The sequence below is a fragment of the Impatiens glandulifera genome, chromosome 2, assembly GCF_907164915.1.
Source record: "Impatiens glandulifera chromosome 2, dImpGla2.1, whole genome shotgun sequence".
NCBI lineage: Eukaryota > Viridiplantae > Streptophyta > Magnoliopsida > Ericales > Balsaminaceae > Impatiens > Impatiens glandulifera.
Window position 1 is genome coordinate 47,639,871 of NC_061863.1, and position 18,417 is coordinate 47,658,287.

At 30.8% G+C, this 18,417-nt stretch overlaps 5 protein-coding genes across 6 annotated transcripts; 2 read left to right on the forward strand and 3 right to left on the reverse strand.

Moving 5' to 3' along the window:
* Nucleotides 1-1,764: 1,764 nt before the first annotated feature.
* LOC124924127 (tetraspanin-2) lies at nt 1,765-3,630 on the forward strand. 2 transcript variants are annotated; one of them, XM_047464203.1, is made up of 3 exons: nt 1,765-2,386; nt 2,870-3,159; nt 3,279-3,630. In XM_047464203.1, exons 1-3 carry the CDS (start codon nt 1,883-1,885, stop codon nt 3,283-3,285), a joined length of 801 nt encoding a protein of 266 aa, XP_047320159.1. In that variant the 5' UTR covers nt 1,765-1,882; the 3' UTR covers nt 3,286-3,630. The 2 variants fall into 2 exon arrangements, with proteins under 2 accessions (XP_047320159.1, XP_047320158.1); XM_047464202.1 differs by lacking the exon at nt 3,279-3,630 and having other exon boundaries at nt 1,766-2,386; nt 2,870-3,271.
* On the reverse strand, nt 3,532-5,338 carry LOC124924126 (venom phosphodiesterase-like). Its single transcript, XM_047464201.1, has one exon. It carries the CDS (start codon nt 4,604-4,606, stop codon nt 3,653-3,655), a length of 954 nt encoding a protein of 317 aa, XP_047320157.1. The 5' UTR covers nt 4,607-5,338; the 3' UTR covers nt 3,532-3,652.
* A 1,116-nt stretch (nt 5,339-6,454) lies between these two features.
* Nucleotides 6,455-10,097, forward strand: LOC124924765 (enhanced ethylene response protein 5). Its single transcript, XM_047464758.1, is given in 16 exon segments — nt 6,455-6,633; nt 6,635-6,722; nt 6,805-6,928; nt 6,995-7,062; nt 7,064-7,102; nt 7,192-7,278; nt 7,758-7,823; nt 7,986-8,075; nt 8,157-8,213; nt 8,370-8,383; nt 8,385-8,429; nt 8,638-8,749; nt 9,198-9,274; nt 9,363-9,437; nt 9,533-9,638; nt 9,732-10,097. Coding segments are annotated over 16 exon segments (1,359 nt in total). The 3' UTR covers nt 9,864-10,097.
* A 1,552-nt stretch (nt 10,098-11,649) lies between these two features.
* On the reverse strand, nt 11,650-12,253 carry LOC124928236. Its single transcript, XM_047468770.1, has one exon. It carries the CDS (start codon nt 12,187-12,189, stop codon nt 11,749-11,751), a length of 441 nt encoding a protein of 146 aa, XP_047324726.1. The 5' UTR covers nt 12,190-12,253; the 3' UTR covers nt 11,650-11,748.
* A 2,128-nt stretch (nt 12,254-14,381) lies between these two features.
* On the reverse strand, nt 14,382-15,998 carry LOC124927942 (transmembrane protein 258-like). The gene is made up of 4 exons (XM_047468455.1): nt 15,821-15,998; nt 15,626-15,726; nt 14,700-14,778; nt 14,382-14,621 (listed from the first exon to the last, which is right to left on the reverse strand). Exons 1-4 carry the CDS (start codon nt 15,821-15,823, stop codon nt 14,574-14,576), a joined length of 231 nt encoding a protein of 76 aa, XP_047324411.1. The 5' UTR covers nt 15,824-15,998; the 3' UTR covers nt 14,382-14,573.
* Between the last annotated feature and the right edge of the window lie 2,419 nt (nt 15,999-18,417).

The following is an 18,417-nucleotide window of genomic DNA, read 5'->3' on the forward strand; positions in this document are numbered from 1 at the left end:
ATGGTTGATATTTAAATAATATCAAACAACTACTCAAGACTTTGTTCTCCCAGCCCAATTGTATTCATTAAAACTGAAACTGGGTCTTATATCTCAATTTTTTTTTAACTATCCATTTCCTTAAATAACTCAATCCTAACAAATCCGAAGTCTTATTATCTTTTATATTAATAATCATGCTCTTGCATGTGTTAAATTATTTAAGCTCTTTTTTTGCAAGGATAATTAAAATCAACTTTTAGTGCTTAAATCAATTTGATATTTTATTTTACCTATATATTTTATTTCACCTTAATTAGAATTGCAATTCTATTGTTAATCTTTTTCATAAATCCTTACATATTATTATTTTTATTTATAACTGTATATTTAATTTATTAATTATTTTTAATATTTTTTACTTAACTAATCTATATCTAAAAATTACCATTCACATGCGCCAAGCAATGGATTGCTACACCCTAGAGGGTGAAAGTCTAATACATAGCCGAAAGCATCAACAAATATTTATGAATATAATTATTTAAAAAATAAAAAAATGGTGAAGCATCATTCTACTATTTTACTTTAAAACAAAATATTTTTTTTTAAACAATAATCTAAATAAATAAATAAATAAATAAATAAATAAATAAGAAGCGAGTGATGTAAGGATCAACTCTCCCAACGATTCCCTATTTGGCTTCCACACTATAAGAAAAAAATTAAGCACGCTTCCCTTCGTATATTTTTATCGAATAATAGATTTCTCTATAATTAAATCATAACCTTCTCCTATCGAAAACAGTTCACATCAAAATGTTTGATTAAGTTTAAAATTTCTCTCGGTGAAAAATCCAAAACGAATAAAACGACTACCTTGGAGAAGATTACCGTGAAAAGACTACCTTCCTCAGACAATGACTTCATGAACAAGTTTGTAAAGGCAGATCGTCAAACAAGTTCTTCTACGGACCCGAGTACCTCTAAATACTTAATATGTTAACAAATATGTCAAAACTTAAACGTAATATTTTTAAAATTGAACTGTAATCTGTTTTAATCTGAACTTTAATGTCGGATAAAACTGAGCTATAATGTGTTTTAAACTGAACTGTAATGTGAATTAAAGTGAATTTTAACGTTTTTTAAACTTAACTGTAATATTTTTTAAAACTAAACTATAATGTCTCATAAACTGAAATATAATGTTATTTAAATTAAATTGTAATATCTTATAAACTGAAGTGTAATGTATTTTAATGTATTTTAAACTCAATTGTAACATGTTTTAAACTCAACTGTAATATGTTTTAAACTGAACTGTAATGTTTTTTAAAATTGAACTGTAATGTGTTTTAAACTGAATTGTAATTATTTTAACGTGAACTTTAACGATTTTTTTTAAACTGAACTATAATGTTTTAATGTTCAATTGTGTTGTGATGTTATTTTGATATTTGTAAAGCGTTATAAATACTACATTTAAAAGTAAATTCTATTTTCTTTTTTGTATTAGATATATTCTTTGACGTAACTACAGTAAGAATATTTTAATATTTAAGTTAGTAAAACTAATTAATTAATGATAAGAATGATAAAAAAACTAGTACAATTAAAAATAAAAACCTACATCACGAGCTCATGAAAAAGTGTAGTGCAAAAGCTTGAGTTAAAAGAGAGCATTATATTCTTAGCTAAAAATAAAAAAATAAAAAAAAACATTATCACAACGTATGACACTATTCACTAAACAAAAAGGCAGCATTATAGTTTTTCATTTTTAATTCCTTTGAAGAAAGGTGTCATTACCAAGTCGTCTCTCTGCAAAGACTGCCTTCAGTGTACTGTCTCTTCTCTTCCATTCTCTTCTCTTTCTCTGATCAAACTAAATCCAACAAAAATGGCAGTAAGCAACAACGTAACATCTGTGCTCAACCTCATAGCTTTACTCTGTTCCATTCCCATCATCGCCTCCGGCATCTGGCTCGCCTCCAAACCCGACAACGAATGCATCCATTGGCTCAGATGGCCTATCGTATTCCTCGGCGCCGCCGTCCTTCTAGTTTCCCTAGCCGGTTTCATCGGCGCCTACAAAAACAAACAGGGTCTTCTCGCTGTCTACCTAGTCTTCATGGCCCTCTTAATCGTCATCCTCCTCGTTCTCCTAGTCCTCGCTTTCGTCGTCACACGCAATTCCGGAGCCTACAGTGTTACCGGCCGGGGATTCGTTGAGTATAGACTGGCCGGTTACTCGGAGTGGCTCAGAGACCATGTTACCGACTCAGGAAGTTGGGCAAGGATTAGGGTTTGTCTTGCAGAATCTGAATCTTGCCCTAAGCTTAACCAGGAGTATATTACCGCCGATCAGTTGTTTGCTGCCGGCGGTAATCTCTCCCCTATCCAGGTTGGTTAGAATCTGATGCCTACTTTAACTTTGCTGCTCATTTGAGTCATTTCCCATTCATTAATAAACAGGTTTCATATTATCTTTGCTTTTTTGGTCAATTTAATATCAATTTAATTGAACTTTTTCAAGTCAAGAACCAAACCCTAAACTCCATTAATCTTGAAGATCATGTTTATCTTTGATTGATCCTCTCACCCACTCCCCCACTTGAATAAAAATAGGGTTTTTGGTCCCCTGTCACTTTTGATGATTGCCTCAAATATGGTTGCCAGCTCTCTCAAAATTTGTCATTATCTGTGTACATAATAATTAAGCAGCATGCCACATTCATAAAAAAAACAAACTGTTCAACTTTAGAAACTAAAATGGTAATTTTTTGAAAATTATAATATTCATACATTTCTTTACCTTTTCTAGTTCAAACCTAACTGCATACAAGATGATGGTTCCATTCTTAACATGTATGTTTGATTTGTGTAGTCTGGATGCTGTAAACCGCCGACAATTTGTGGTTACCAATACATAAACCCAACAACATGGATCAGCCCAAGTAACATGTTGGGAGACCAAGATTGCATACTATGGAACAATGACCAAACTCAACTATGCTACAATTGTGACTCTTGCAAGGCCGGTCTGTTGGGAAACCTAAGACACGAATGGAGAAAAGTTAACGTAATCTTGATCATTGCCGTCATTGTTCTCATATTTGTCTATCTCATTGCCTGCAGTGCGTTCAGGAATGCCCAGACCGAGGATATCTTTCGCCGGTATAAACAAGGATGGGCTTAATTTATCGTTTCCTATATAAGACTTTCTTTACTTATGTTTGTTAAATATCCACAATGTGTTGAGTTATATAATTATTTGTTCAATTTATTATATGCAGAAAGTAACAAGATCTTCTTTTCCACGAGAATTCGCTTGATCCTAACAATGGCGGCTGGCTCAGGCTTCTTACATAAGAAGCAGAGCCAGTTGTGTGAGGAAGGGAGACAAATAATCAAACTTCTAGTATTATTGTACTAGTAAAAGCTAATTATACAACTTCTATACTAATTCATAAATTGGCAATGAACCGTGTATTAATGGTAACCAATATTGTCTAGACAAGATCACTTGGAGTGACTAAATGAGAATAATGCAAACCAATTACAGTCAATAATCTCATGAACAATACATTATTATCATGTTTTTCATAACATAGCAAAAAATGTTTCTAGTTAGTAATTCTTTTACTTTACATTACTTTACTTGATTGATTCAATGACTAGGAGGCAAGAGGATAGAGTTAGGAAATGTTACAGTTCCATTGTTAGGAGCTCCTTGTATTTTGAGAATCGAAGTGACCAAATTATACACTTGAACATTCTCAAAAGACTCTACCTTTCTTCCCCTCGCAAACTGAGGGCCATGGCCAATAAAGATAGTCCTCATGGAGAAGATGGCATTGTCATATCCGTGTGCTCCTCCACATTCTTGTCTTTTCGAACTCTTCTGCTCAACCTTAAAGCTCTCTTCAACTAACCCTATTATTGGAGGAATCCTTTCATTTGCAAAATAATGCAGCCTGCTAGGAAGATCTTCCTTAAGATAAACTTTCAAATACTGCCCATTGTTAACTTTCCCGGAACTCAGCCCTTCGTTCATCTTAGCCACGACATCCGAAGGGTTATAACCTGGGGGAGGGCGAATTGACAGCAATGGACTGTATGATTGAATCCAATCTTTTGGAATATCGATCCATGGAGATAAATCTTCAAGAAAGATCAGTTTTTTATCGCAAGTACCCACCATTCCATGATCACCCACCATAATCAAGGTGACATCTTCAAAGATTCCTCTTTTTTCCAGGCCTTGGATTAATTTTCCAATCATGGTGTCAATTCTAGCAACGGCTTCTGTTATTTGGGGATCATCCGGGCCGACTTTATGCCCTTGATGATCTGGATCTTCGAAGTATAGTGTCATGAAGACTGGAATTTCATTACTAGGCAAATCGAAATAGTTGAGGACTGTATCAACTCTATCCTCAAATGGAACAGAGTAATTATACATGAAGCATAATTTCTCCGGGCAATTCCAAGAACCTTTTTTTACTTCTGAACCAGGCCAAAAATAGGTTGCTGCAATGAGACCATGATTGATAATTGTTTCCCATAAGGGCTCACCTAACCACCATTTGGATTCATGGCTAGCATAGGTGAAAGGTGTCATATATGAGGATCATGAAATGATTGTTGATAATTCCATGAAAACAGGATACAAGCCAGTCACAATTGATATGGTTCGGGAATGTTAAGGTTGGAAAGACTGGAATCAAACCTCGGCAGCTTCAGTTCCGTTGTTGATTAGCCGGTCGATGTTAGGGCGTGCGAGTTTTATACTGATACCCAATCGGAACCCATCTGAGGAAATCAAATCCACGACTGGGTGACCCAATTTGGTGAGAGGACGGGCGAATTCTTCTGGGTCTGGACGACGTATTGGTGGAAGAAGTTGAAGAGAGAAGAGGAAAGCGAAAGCTCCGGCGGCCTGAAAGAGAGATGCGGAGGTAGGTATTTAGAACGAGAGATTGAAATAGATTGGGACAGCGGGGGGCTTAGAGTCGTTGACGTGATGAAGAGAATCGTTATGAAGAGAGAAGAGCATTTGATTGATTTGTGGGATCTTCTTCTTGTGGAGAACTGTATAGCCTTGCCGGGTGAAGCTGCTACATTGAGATCAGAACCCATGTAAATCTTGATCAAGAGACTGCTCCTTGATGGTATGATCCAGGCTAGTTTGTGAGAGATTGGAGAGTAATTAATGAGTGATCAAAGAAGAATTGTGAATGAGTTAGATCGAAACTGAAACAGGTGAGAAGTGGTAATCAGAATCGGGAGGAAGGTCAAAAATACACTTCCAGGCCTACTGGAAAGGAGAAGACTTGATTGGAGTCCAAAAGAAGGGAAAGGAAGAGAGAAGGAGACTTTGCCTTGTGTCATTCATTGATTTGCCTTTAAAATTATAATAGTTGTTAGGGTTTATGTTGTAATCACTAAAAATAATAAAAAATTTCAATTAAATTTTTAAATAACACCAAAAATTTCAGGGGGATTAAAAAAGGGTGAAGTAAAAGATTAAATTAAAAAAACCAACCAAATTTTGTTTGATTGTAAAGTTTGAAAAAAAAAAAACACTAAGCTAAATACATATTTGAATTTATTTTATGAAATTATTAAAAATATTTTTTATATTTAAATTAATAAAACAAGTATAAAATATTTGGATATTTTACATGTTTTTGCATGGTTTATAAACAAATTATCCATCTATGTTACTAATTATCATATATAATAAATTTATATATATTTTTAATAATTTAATTCACAACACAACTATATCATGGTAAATTTAATAAATAAAATAAACATAAGAACAAATTAGTTAGATATGTTCTCTACACATATTTTCAAATAAGATGATTTTATTTGATTTTGATTGCTAATTTATTTCAATATAAATATAATAGATTATTAAATAAGAATAAATAATTTTTGTTAATATCCTAAAATTATTATATATATATATATATATATATATGAATATATTTGTAATTTTAAAATATATTAATATTATATTTATTTTAAAATCCAATCAATATAAAGTCACTATCAAATATTAGTTATCTAATACAATTGATTATAAATTTTAAATTAATTTTTTTATAATAGTATTTAGTTAATTATTCATTACAAATGATTATTTATTTATAATTATAAATTTAAATTTTTATAAATTCATCTACAATTATATAATCAATATATAATTATATATTTTTAATATTTAATTAATTAACTTAATATTTTTCTTAACTTTATATAATTTGTATGTATAGTTAAAGGGTTTTACTATTTCCAAAAACAGCTAATATATATATATATATATATATATATATATATATATAAATTCTCTCGCCATATCAATCTTAATCAAGATTAAGGTTTTTAGATCAATTTTAATTATATATAATCAAATTATTTTTCAAATAAAAAAATATAATTAGTCGGTGGCCGCGGGGATATGAAACGACGCCGTCTCGATGATCTCTTCCGATCTTCATACTCTAAATCCGTCTTGGCGGTGGACAGATCGGCGCATGTAGTGAAGAGAAAAAGGCGTAACAAGGCGTATTTGAGGCATGGCGATCCCCATAGGCGAATAACAGAGTACTTAAACCGCTTCTACGACGCCGTTTCATCCAGATGGTTCTACCCTAAACAGCTCTTCGCCGTTCTCTTCAAACTCCCCATCTCTCCTTTCCCTCGCCGACGCCTTGAATGTCTATCAGGTATCATTTCTTTCCCTCTCTCTTATTAGATTATAGTTCATGTCTTCAAATATTATTAGAATTTGCAGGATGTTAAGTAGAGTGGTCCAAACAGTACGATAAATTCTCACAGTTTGGTGATATCACGATTCCTCTTTTTCGTTCTCTACAAAACTATAGACTTGGTCAGTTGGTTGATTCCTATCAAGCCTTTGAGAAATCTGCTAGTACTACCCTTTTACAACCTTTACAACAGTAGAATGATTTGTGAATACGATTTAATCATTAACAAGGTACTTGTTGCAGTGCCTTTTTGCAGGAGTTTCGTAATTGGGAATCAGCTTGGGCATTGGAAACTATATTTTGTGGTTGCCTATGAAATTAGGGTTCTTGCAGAGAAGGTAAGTAGATATTAGAGACATATTTGGTTGAAAATTATGGGTAATGGTGCAGGATTCAAGCTTACCTTTATTGTTCCTTGTTATGTTAGGCTGACAGAGAATTAGCCTCGTTGGGAAAAAACCCGGAGAAGTTGAAAGGGGCTGGTTCATTCTCATGAAGTTTTTGTGTTCTTGCTGTAAGCTTTCTGGTCCCTTGTTCTTTTTAGTTTTCATGATGGATGTCTGAATAGGGAATAATGCATCTGTTGTTGTAAATGTAGGCACTAATAGAGGACATTATTTCCTGTTATAATTCTTGATGGATTTGCGGAGAATTATGTATTCACCCACCTAGTATGCTGGTCTATTTCCAGGTTTTGGGGGCATTTGAATTTGTGTCCTTATCGTTATTTGAATTTTCTTGCGACTGTTTATTGATTTCCTCAACCTCAAATCTGCTGCAGTGACTATGGTGTCATATATGTCTTCTTTGTAATTTTATTTTATTACTCTAATAAGGCCTATTCATTCATCTAAACCCTATTTTCTCAAGCTTGTGTTTTAAGAATTCACACTTCGTTGGAGTTGGATCAAAATCTTCTACTCGTTTAAACATTGCTTGGCGAATAATCATAACTTTGTAAGTGCAATAATGTGCTACTGTTGTCAATTCCAGGGAAAAGGCTCAAAACGCATTGGGTCGCTATATGTAACATGCCAATTATTCAAAATTTATTTTAAGGTATTGTGTCATTTCTCTTCCCTATAGTATTTCCCTGAATTTAAGATCGTTTTTGTGCACATGTGAATTCTATAGGTATGAGCTCCTTGTTAAAAATATTAGCTAGACTTATTTGTTTTGGTAACTAATTGATGAGGTTTTCAAAATCCTTTGTTTCTGCAGCTTGGTACAGTTCACCTTTGTCGAAGTGTGATCAGAAGCATTGAAACTGCGCGTATCTTTGACTTTGAGGAATTTCCTATACGAGATAAGGCAATGATATAAAATCTTTCTATCTTGGTACTTTTCCTTTGTGGAGTTGAATGTGGCTTTGACTCTGATAACTTCCTTCAGGTCACCTACATGTATTATACTGGTCGCTTGGAGGTCTTCAATGAAAACTTTCCTGCTGTAGTGATCCATTATTTGTAAATTCAATAGTAATCTATTTTAAATTGAATGAAAGCATTCATTCTGATAGATTGCTGTGACAGAAATACTAGGAGTAGTAGCATTTGCAGAAAGATACTAAAAATTTGGCTACCCATGTTTGACTCATTCTTACAGGCTGATCAAAAGTTTCTTATGCTTGACACACTGTAATCCTCACAGTGATGCTAATATAAGGTTCGTTTTTATTGTGCTCCCCACTCATGATTCTCATCAAACTGCTTTCTTGACACATTGAATTGTGGTTGCTTGGTATCAAGGCATACTATAATAAAAAGAAAAAGAAAAAAAGAATTGAATTACACAACTGTTTTCTTCTCATTACTTGGCCAAACACCTGCTTCTTCAGGACTTAAGTTTTATGAGTCAGTCTTAATGTGTGTAGAATCTTGTCCCTTTTCTTTTCAACAGATGATTTGAAATACTTGATACCCGTGAAGCTTTCTATAGGCATCCTTCCCAAACACTATCCCCTTGAGAAATATAACTTGGTTGAGGTACTCACTTTCCTTCCTTGGCATTTTGTATCATTAGATGATGAATTTTGTTCAATGCACTTTATGTTATGATGCTTTCTTGGTTAGCAACATTTTTAATGCTTCCCTAGATGCTGTTGTAATGAGTTTTTCAGCTTATTTCGTATCATGATATAGAAAAATCTATATTTCTAATGTTTTATTCTAAGTCACAATCATTAAGAAAATAATCTGGATAATGATTTATACCAATTGGAACAAAAATTAAACTATAATCTGGATCGTGATCAGTATGAAAAAAACAATATGTTCTACCAAACGGAAAAAAAACAATTTCAATTTCATTTTGGCAATTTTTATAAGAGCATTTCCAAACAGTCTCATTGCCTGACTGACCTGCTTATGATTAGGATATGATAAAGTGGACATTATTGATGTGATTCATCTCTGTTCTTTGCTTAATTTTCAGTACAGTAATATTGTCCTGGCTTTGAGAAGGGGTGATTTGCGGCTACTTAGGCAAGCGCTGCAAGAGCATGAAGATCGGTTTGTTCCTCTTATAAAACTCTTCAAAGCTATGGAAAAAATAATACCACAATCTTTATAATTGGAACATGGTCATTTGTATAATCAGGTTTTTAAGATCTGGGGTCTACCTTGTACTTGAGAAGCTAGAGCTCCAAGTATATCAAAGATTGATGAAGAAAATGTTAGTTTTCTTTTCTTTTTCACAAATAAATGAAAAGTAGTATCTTCTTAGACTTGGTTGTAAATTCATATGAATATTGAATGGGGTTTGTTCAGCTACTTCATCCAGAAGGAAAAGGATCCAAGTAAAGCACACCAGATCAAGTTAGAGGTTATCGTTAAGGTATTGAAGTGGCTTGAGATTGAAATGGACATTGACGAGGTATGTACAAACTCTTTCAAGCATTAATTAAATAATAATACATTAAGGAAGAATCTAAAATGGTATTTTGGTTTGGTTTGGTTTGGTTTCCAGGTGGAATGTATAATGTCCATTCTCATATACAAGAATCTTGTGAAAGGGTATTTTGCCCACAAGAGCAAGGTGGTAGTTTTGAGTAAGCAAGATCCTTTTCCTAAGTTGAGTGGCAAACCTGTAAATCCCTAGTAGTCATGGAGGAGGAAGTAGTAAGATCTTGTTTTAGCTAACTGAGGCGCGGTATTCATTAGTTCATGTATTCGAGTGCGGCATTATTTTGTAATTTAGTACGAAACCTTTGATTTTTTATATAGCAACATTTCGGAAATGAGATTGAACTCCAAGACCAATAAATGGAACCCGCAGCAGGTACTAAACACACTATTTATTGGTTTTGCCTGGAATTATTTGTAAGCTTTTGTATCTGAATCGGGGTCTAGATCTAGCAGGTAAACCGCACACAATATGAATCAAAAACCTTCAAATTCCTCCTAAATTGACATTGTGTGATGGTTGAGCTTGAGTAACAAACAATAGATTTAGTATGTGAAGGAAAATATAATATGTTTTAGAATAAACACTTCAAAGAAGTTATCTCAAGAGATAAATTCATCATTTGAATTTGGTAACATTGCTTCAAATGTTAGTGGACTCAATATATTTTATGTCCATTTGTATAGAGAAAAAAAAATGTAACACTAGGAACATTTTCTAGTTTAATGCCATCTCACAATTGAATTTGATTAAGTTGACTAAGTGTCTTAACTAATAGAAAAATATGAAGGAAAGAGTGATTATGAGAATCAATTACAATAATTTCTCTTAAAATTTATATATATAGTTTATTTTGTATGCTATTTGTGAAATTTGAAAAGTAAACTTTCTTTTTTGAATCAAATTTGTAAAAGTGTTCCTGATAGTGTTATTGTTTAAAGTGAAATTTTGTGAAATATAACAACAAATCTGATATCAATCTTTTTAACTAAAAAAAAGGGTCAATGTCTATAGATTTTGGTGATTTGATTAAAATTAGTTGTTGACTATAAAAGTAGTAATTCTTTTAATTTAAAGACTAAAAACATCCAAAATATCAATAGAGAAAATTGGATCTCAAAGCTTTTTAAGTTGAATAATATTTATTTTGTAGTTAATCTTATCTATGTAAATCAAATCTTAAAAAGTTTAAAAAGAATCTGAAGTAAAAAAAAAAAAATCTAAATTATAATTTAAATAATAATAATGCTTTAAATAAAAGTTACAAGTTTATCCACATTTAAAGATTTGGTTGAAGAAATAATTTTTCTATTTTTTCCTACAAATACCATGTTTAATAAATACTTGTAAAATATTAGTTTTTTTAGATTTTTTTTTGTTATTTAAATATATAAAATGAATAATTAAATGGCTGAAACAATGGTTAGATTTTAAAATAAAATTTTAGAAAAGCCCACAAATTAAACGATTAAAAGTTCGTGTTATAGGTGGGTTATGCTCATGGACACGGAGGAGATTAAAAGTTAGTGTTGTAGGTAGGTTATCCTCATGGACACGGAACTAAGATTTAGAATCTACCGAGCTAAAAACAATCATAAAACTTTCTCGAAATATAATTTATAAATAAACAAACAAAATTTATCTAATTTATTGTGATTAATTCTTTGAGACGAAAAACTACCCAATTAAGATAGCTTGAACATATATTTGCCTAGTTTATTGTGGTTAATTCTTTGAGACGAAAAACTACCCAATTAAGATAGCTTGAACATATATTTGCTATGGATCAATGCTTCCTTTTACATTTTCAAAAATTTATATATATATATATATTTATTTATATTAATAATGCTTTAAATAAAAATAAAATCAAGTAGCTTCACAACATTATCTTTTAAATAATAATTTTTTTTTAAATGACCAATAAGTTGGGATTTAGCACTTAGAGAAAAGCCCAAGAAAGAAAAGAAAATAAAAAAAACAAATTTCATACAAAAGACATAAAAGCTGAATTCTAATCTCTTTCATTTTCACTGTAAAGTAAATTTGATAAAACCCTAACCACCACCATTACAAAACCCTATATCATTTCATCATCATCTTCCAACAGAAACTTCGCCAGCATCTCCTCATCAACCTCATTATCCAACTTAATCATTCCCTCCGCCGCCAACATCTCCCCGCCGCCTCCCGCAGCCGCACCACCCACTTCTTCCCGTCGTCCATTACTTCCAACCGCCGACGACCACGCTCTAAACGCCTCCGTGAACAATCCAAATCCGATTTCACTTCTCCGAATATCAATGCTAGCCATAACCGACGCATCCGAATCGGAAAAAGACGAGCCGCAATACTCCTCGTTGCCGTTGATCGTAATATATGAAGTAGACGATTCGAAAATAAGCGGAGCAGAATAGGGATTCTCGATGAACCTGACTCTGACCGCGGAAACCGATTCAGTTTCTAGAAGTTTCGAGAGCTCGTTGGTGGACTCTTCGTCGACTTCCATCCACGCCGCCATAACATCGCCGTCGTCTATAGATTCTTGAAATGTGGCCGGAGTTCGTGCTCGTTTGTCGGCGATATCATCGATGATGTCTTCTTGGGATCTTTTTCTGTCCATTTCAATATAGGTCAGCCGCTTTGACCATTATGGATGTACAGACTTATATATATATTGTAAAAAAAATTAATAAAGTTTTAAAAATAATAATAAAAAAAAGAAATTAATAAAAAAATGAAAGGATATGTACGGATTCAATTACATTGATAGGTGGCAGAAAAGGCTAGATAGAGATAAACGGGAAAGATGATGATAAAGTGGCAGGAAAGTGCCACGTGGATGATGGAGGGTGGGGTGAATTACGTGGCGAGTGTCATGCCATTTATATTATCCACGCGCCATAGTGGAGAGACACTATACTCGCCATTATCTTTTTCATCTTTTTTTATTAATGTTTTAAGATTTTGTAGAAATTAAGTATTAATTTTTTTATATTTAAAATTTAAATTTAAAAATAAAGTAAGAATATTTTAATTAATAATAATGAAAAAAAATTAGTTACAAGAATATTTTATTTTTAATTTATTTATTATCATATTATGTTTTTAAAACTAGACAATTTAAATATTAAAATATATTTATTATATATATATATATATATATATATATATATATATTTAAATATAAATATAAAAACACTCTAATCTAAATAACAAAATAGTAATAAGTTCAAATTAAGTCTGAATAATTTAACATAATTCAATATTATTTTACTATATTTCTTATCCTGGTTCAATTTATTAAAATAATATTAAAATATTTTATATCATATATTAATCCTTGAAGTCTTTTATAATAAAAGTAAAATAACTTTTAAATAATTTAAATATTATTTAAATAAGTAGGGATTGAATACTAACTAGAATTTGGTTTGATAACGAGTTTTTATTTTAAGATTGTTTAAAAACTTTCTTTATCATATTAATATTATTTTAATCATTCATTATATAAATAATTAATTAAAATATTAAAATATTATTATTTTAATTTTATTAAATTTTAAATATAAGATGATATTTCAATAATTTATCTTAAACAAATTTTATATAAATAAGATATTATTTAAAAAAAATATATATATATATATATATATATATATATATATATATATATATAATTCTATATAAAATAAGCTAGATTCAATATAAATGTTCATGAGTTAGTTAACTTTCTTACCTATAGAGTAGCGTGGATTAAAATATTACTGTTCGAAAATGAATGATTGTTACTCTAAAGTATTGTTAAATCTTTTTAATTAAAAAAATATATATTTAAATTTTTTATTGTGTTTATTTTAGAAAATAAATTGTTTAGGTTTTTAATTTATTAAATTAATATAATGTATTCTTTATATAAAATTTATAAAAATAAAGTAAAACTATTTTAAATTTGACTATGGATGTAATGTTTATTGTCTCTCAGTGTTATTATGCAAATTGCAAATAAATGCTTTAAAAATTCACACCTCTTAGAAAAATATGAATAATTGGTAACAAGAAATTTCGGCTTAATTGAACATAGAGTGTCTAATGGGGAGCCGTTAACTAGGAGCCGTTTAGTTAAATCTTACCATGAATTTGACTTTAACTAAAGTTGAATTGAACTCAAATCGACTCGTTTAATAATCGAATCGAGTTCCAGCTCATATAATATTTACTTGATAGATTTGTTGAACTTAATAATATATAATATATTTTTATTTATTTTAATATTAAAATTTAAAATAAATATTTTTTTCTTCATTATAAACCCACATTATTATCTAATTTATCATATATTTTTATAATATAATACATTCCGCAAATATATCTACGAAAATTATATTATAGCACTCTTCACTTTTCCTCCCTCTTCGTCACTTCTTTTCTTCATATTATTTGTTTTGAGAATCAATAAACTCAAGTTACTCAACAAACTATTTCTTATCGAAAATGAAATATTTTCCTTATGAAACTTATTTAAACTTCAGTTTCATTCGAAATCAAGCTTGAAAATTTAATTTTAGTTCAAATTTTTCGAGTCAAGCTGATCTTGTAGGTAAATAGTTGAATCGAACTAAAGCTCAAATTTAAAAACTTGTTCGAACTAATAAATACTAAATTGTCGAGCTCTCGACATAACTCATTTGAATTAGACTATAAAAGCACCAATGAGACAATAAAAGAAGTATATTATTCATCAAGAGAATAAATGGGTATTTTCACATCCAGCAGAAATATCATCTCATCATGATCTTAAAATAAACTATGTATGATGTCAACAAGACCAATACAATTTACCTTCTTCACTAAAACTTTAATGAGAACAAATCCACAAGGCCTCTTTCCCTCATTAGTCATCTTTCAAACATAAACACCACATGCGAGGAGTAAGAACAAAGACCCAAAACCCTGTAATAGTATATAAAGAATGAATCAAGAAACAAATTATGGTTTGCAACTTTGCCTAAATAACGAAAATGTATATACCAAGAAGATAGATGCAAATGTCCCTGTAATGAGCTCCATTGAAAGGCTACGATTTTTTCTTGAAGTGGTAGCTTCATAGCTGCATTGGCATATATTTCCAGATAATATTAAGTAAACACCTTAAAAGATATAGAGGATGAAAGAACAAACACTAATGTTGCGTCTCTGAAGGACTTGGATAATAATATGTAAATATCTTGACAAGTTAAACACCACTTGTTTGATGTGGATTAATCCAACATCTCATCAACCCATCAATTCTCTTATCAAATAAACCTATGGAAAACAATCTCAGATCTCCACAGCCATCAAATTCAGACAAGAATGTAAAAGGGACTGCAGACAGAGGGCATCTGACAACAAAATTCCCATGTCCTACCCTTAATCATGGCTTGTTAAGTTGCATTTGGGAAAATTAGTTCAAGAATGCCTTGTAAGAACACATTTACCAACCCTAAAAACACTAATGATGCCAGATATAGAGGAACATGTCATCATGGAGAGTATATGAAGCACAATCTTCGCCCAAAAGAACACATGTGAGTCCATCCTTGTTCTAGAAGAATTCGCACACTTGCTAAACTATTCACACCAATCTTGTATTCTCAATGTTGTCTAATTCCAAATCATTTGTTTGTTTGATAACTTAAATCAAGAAATTGAAATTAGAAGAATGCATATGTACATGTTTTGAAGTTTCAACTCTATCATTCTAACTTTAAGAAAATGACTCTCCTTTCAAAATATATAACCTACCCTTCTACTTCCATTGATTAAAGGCTCAGAAATGATAGTGAAACAACATCCGCAACTAGTAAAAATTACCAAGTCCATTAAACTAAATCCGAAATCGACAGTATTATGATTCCTATAGATAATTTTCATGGAGGTGTACAATTCAGTTCAATTCAGGTCAGATCGCTTACATGAAGAAAAAGGCAGTGAGCGCGAGACCAACCGAGAGCATGAAGAAAGACAGGGTCGGATACCAAACTTCAGGGATCGGGCTTGCGATAGGTTTTCCAGACTGGATAAAGAAACACGGAAATGCAACAACAGCAAACAATGAATGAATACAAAAGAAGTATATATATGAGAAATATATTGAAGATTAGAGGTACCATTTCTGCTATGATTGATTGATTGATGTTGATAAACAGATCTGCGTTTCAGTTTCTTCTTCTTCTTCTTCAGTTCTTTGTTCGATCGTTAGGCTTTTCGACGGCTTCTCTTGACTCTGAGCTGAAGAGACTCTCGCTAGTAAAGATTCCCTACAACGGCGGAGCATCAAAGCGTATGGGCTTCCAGTATTTTATTTTTTTTGGACAAACATTTATTTTTATTTCCTAAAGTTATATTTTTAAATAAGTTTGAAGTCTAAAAAATTATTTGTTTTTAAAAAATAAAATTACTTTAGTAGAGGAATAATATTGTATCAAAAATAAATTTTATATTATTAATAATTATTAAAATAAAGTGTTGCAAATAAAATAAATAATAGTTTGATAAATAATTTAATCTATTATTAAAAATATTGTTTTATTGTATATTTTAAAATAAATAAACAAATTAATTAATATATATATTAATGTTAGTTTATGTGTATAAATAAATAGGATAAATAAAATAAATAAATATGAATTTTGATTATTTTGATTTTTATGTTTTTGTTGAACTTTAAAATTAACTTCAATATTATCACCAAGAGGGTATCATTTCCATGGCCTATAACTATACCATAAGGAACATTATTATCACTATTTGAGTCTGAAGTTATATATGACATTGTCTCCTTAACATCATTAGAAAGATCAAGACTAGAAAGATCACGTATTTGCGCATCAAGCTTGTCACCATCTTCAAAATTTTTAATAGTCTGATATTCAAGGAATACCACATGTCGACTTCTCTAAACATTTTTTGTCAACTGGGTCATAACACTTGTATCCTCACTTTTCATCACCATAACCCAAAAATATACATTGTCTGGTTTTGCATCTAGTTTAGACCTCTCATCTTTTGAAATATGTACAAAGGCTCTGCAACCAAAAACACGTAAATAGTCATAACTAACATTTTTATCTGACTATGTGCTTTCTGCACACTTATTATTCAATGGTTTGGAAAGAGAATGGTTGATCACATACACTGCAGTGCTCATGGCTTCAGCCCAGAAATGCTTAACCAACTTAGCATGGGAGAGCATACTTCTCACCTGTTCCAACATTATTCTGTTCATTCTCTCTGCCACCCTATTTTGTTGTGAAGTCTTGAGCATAATCTGTTCAAGTTGAATACCATGCTCTTTGCAATAATTATCAAATGAGCCATGTACTCTCCACCATTATCTGACTACATCATCATCAGTTTCATGACTGTCGCTCTTTCAACAAGCTTGTGAAAGACCTTGAAGCTTGCTATAACATAATCCTTGGACTTTATAGCATATGCCCAAACCAACCATCATCGTCCCATTTTTACTTAGGGAATTTTTTACTATCATCCCTACACGGTACCGTTTATATCATATTTTATGGAAAAAATTTATATAAACAAAATATATAAATAAATTTTTTAATATAATATATATTATAATCTGTTGAAAATTTATTATTATAAAAAATAAACGTAAAACTCTTATATAATATAATGAATAAATAAATATATTGGTGATTTTAAATATATATATATATATATATAGTTTTCGGGATGAGATCGGGGCGGGGGACACAAATACCATTACCGTCATATCCTTAGTGAACTACTGGTCAAATTGGGAAAAAATCGCTCCAAACAGGAGAATTAGATTCGGTTATTATATGCCCAAACCTACCTAGAATGCATCGTCTATGAAGGTTACAAAATAAGAAGCATCACCTATGGATTTAATCTTCATAGGACCACAAACATCTATATAGACTAGTTCAAGGACATTCTTTTTCAATTACATTTTTGACTTACTGAAGGAGACTCTGTTTTGCTTACTCTTCAAGCAATGCTCATAACTTTCAAGACGAGTATCCTTGAGATTCGACAATTCATTCCTCTTGGTCAAAACATTCCTCCATTTTTCACTAATGTCTAGTCTCTTGTGGCACAACTTACCGGATGACTCCATCACGACATAATACGCTGCATCATACACTGTATCTATATTTAAAAAGTAAAATAATAATTTAATTAAAATTTTAATGGAATTATCTTAATGAATATTTAAATTAAATATAAACACAAACAAATGTTTTCTAATAAATTTATAAGAAAAACTTTTGTTCAAACCCAAATCTTTATTAATTTTATAAAATAAAATCAAAATTTTGTTTTTTTAAATATTATTGTATACCATCACAATTATATTTTTCAAATGAAAATATGATATTTTTTTTTTATTTTAATATTAAAAGTGTGATTTAACTTAATTTAGTGAACATGTGTGAAAGAAGTTTACAAACTTATATTTTTAATTATCTAGAAAGTTAGTAATATAACTTTCATTTATATATGAACTAGTAAAATATTATTATTAGTTACCTTGTTTTATTTTATTTTGTTTTGTGGGATGACAATTATAAATCATTTCGCAAATTTTGACTTGAATTATTTATTAGGTTTTTATTATGTTTTTATTTTGGTTTGACTGTTAGTTGACTGAGAATAATTTGGGATGATATTTGTGTTCTTCGCCCCGATTCCCATGATCTCACCTTAATTCTGCTAT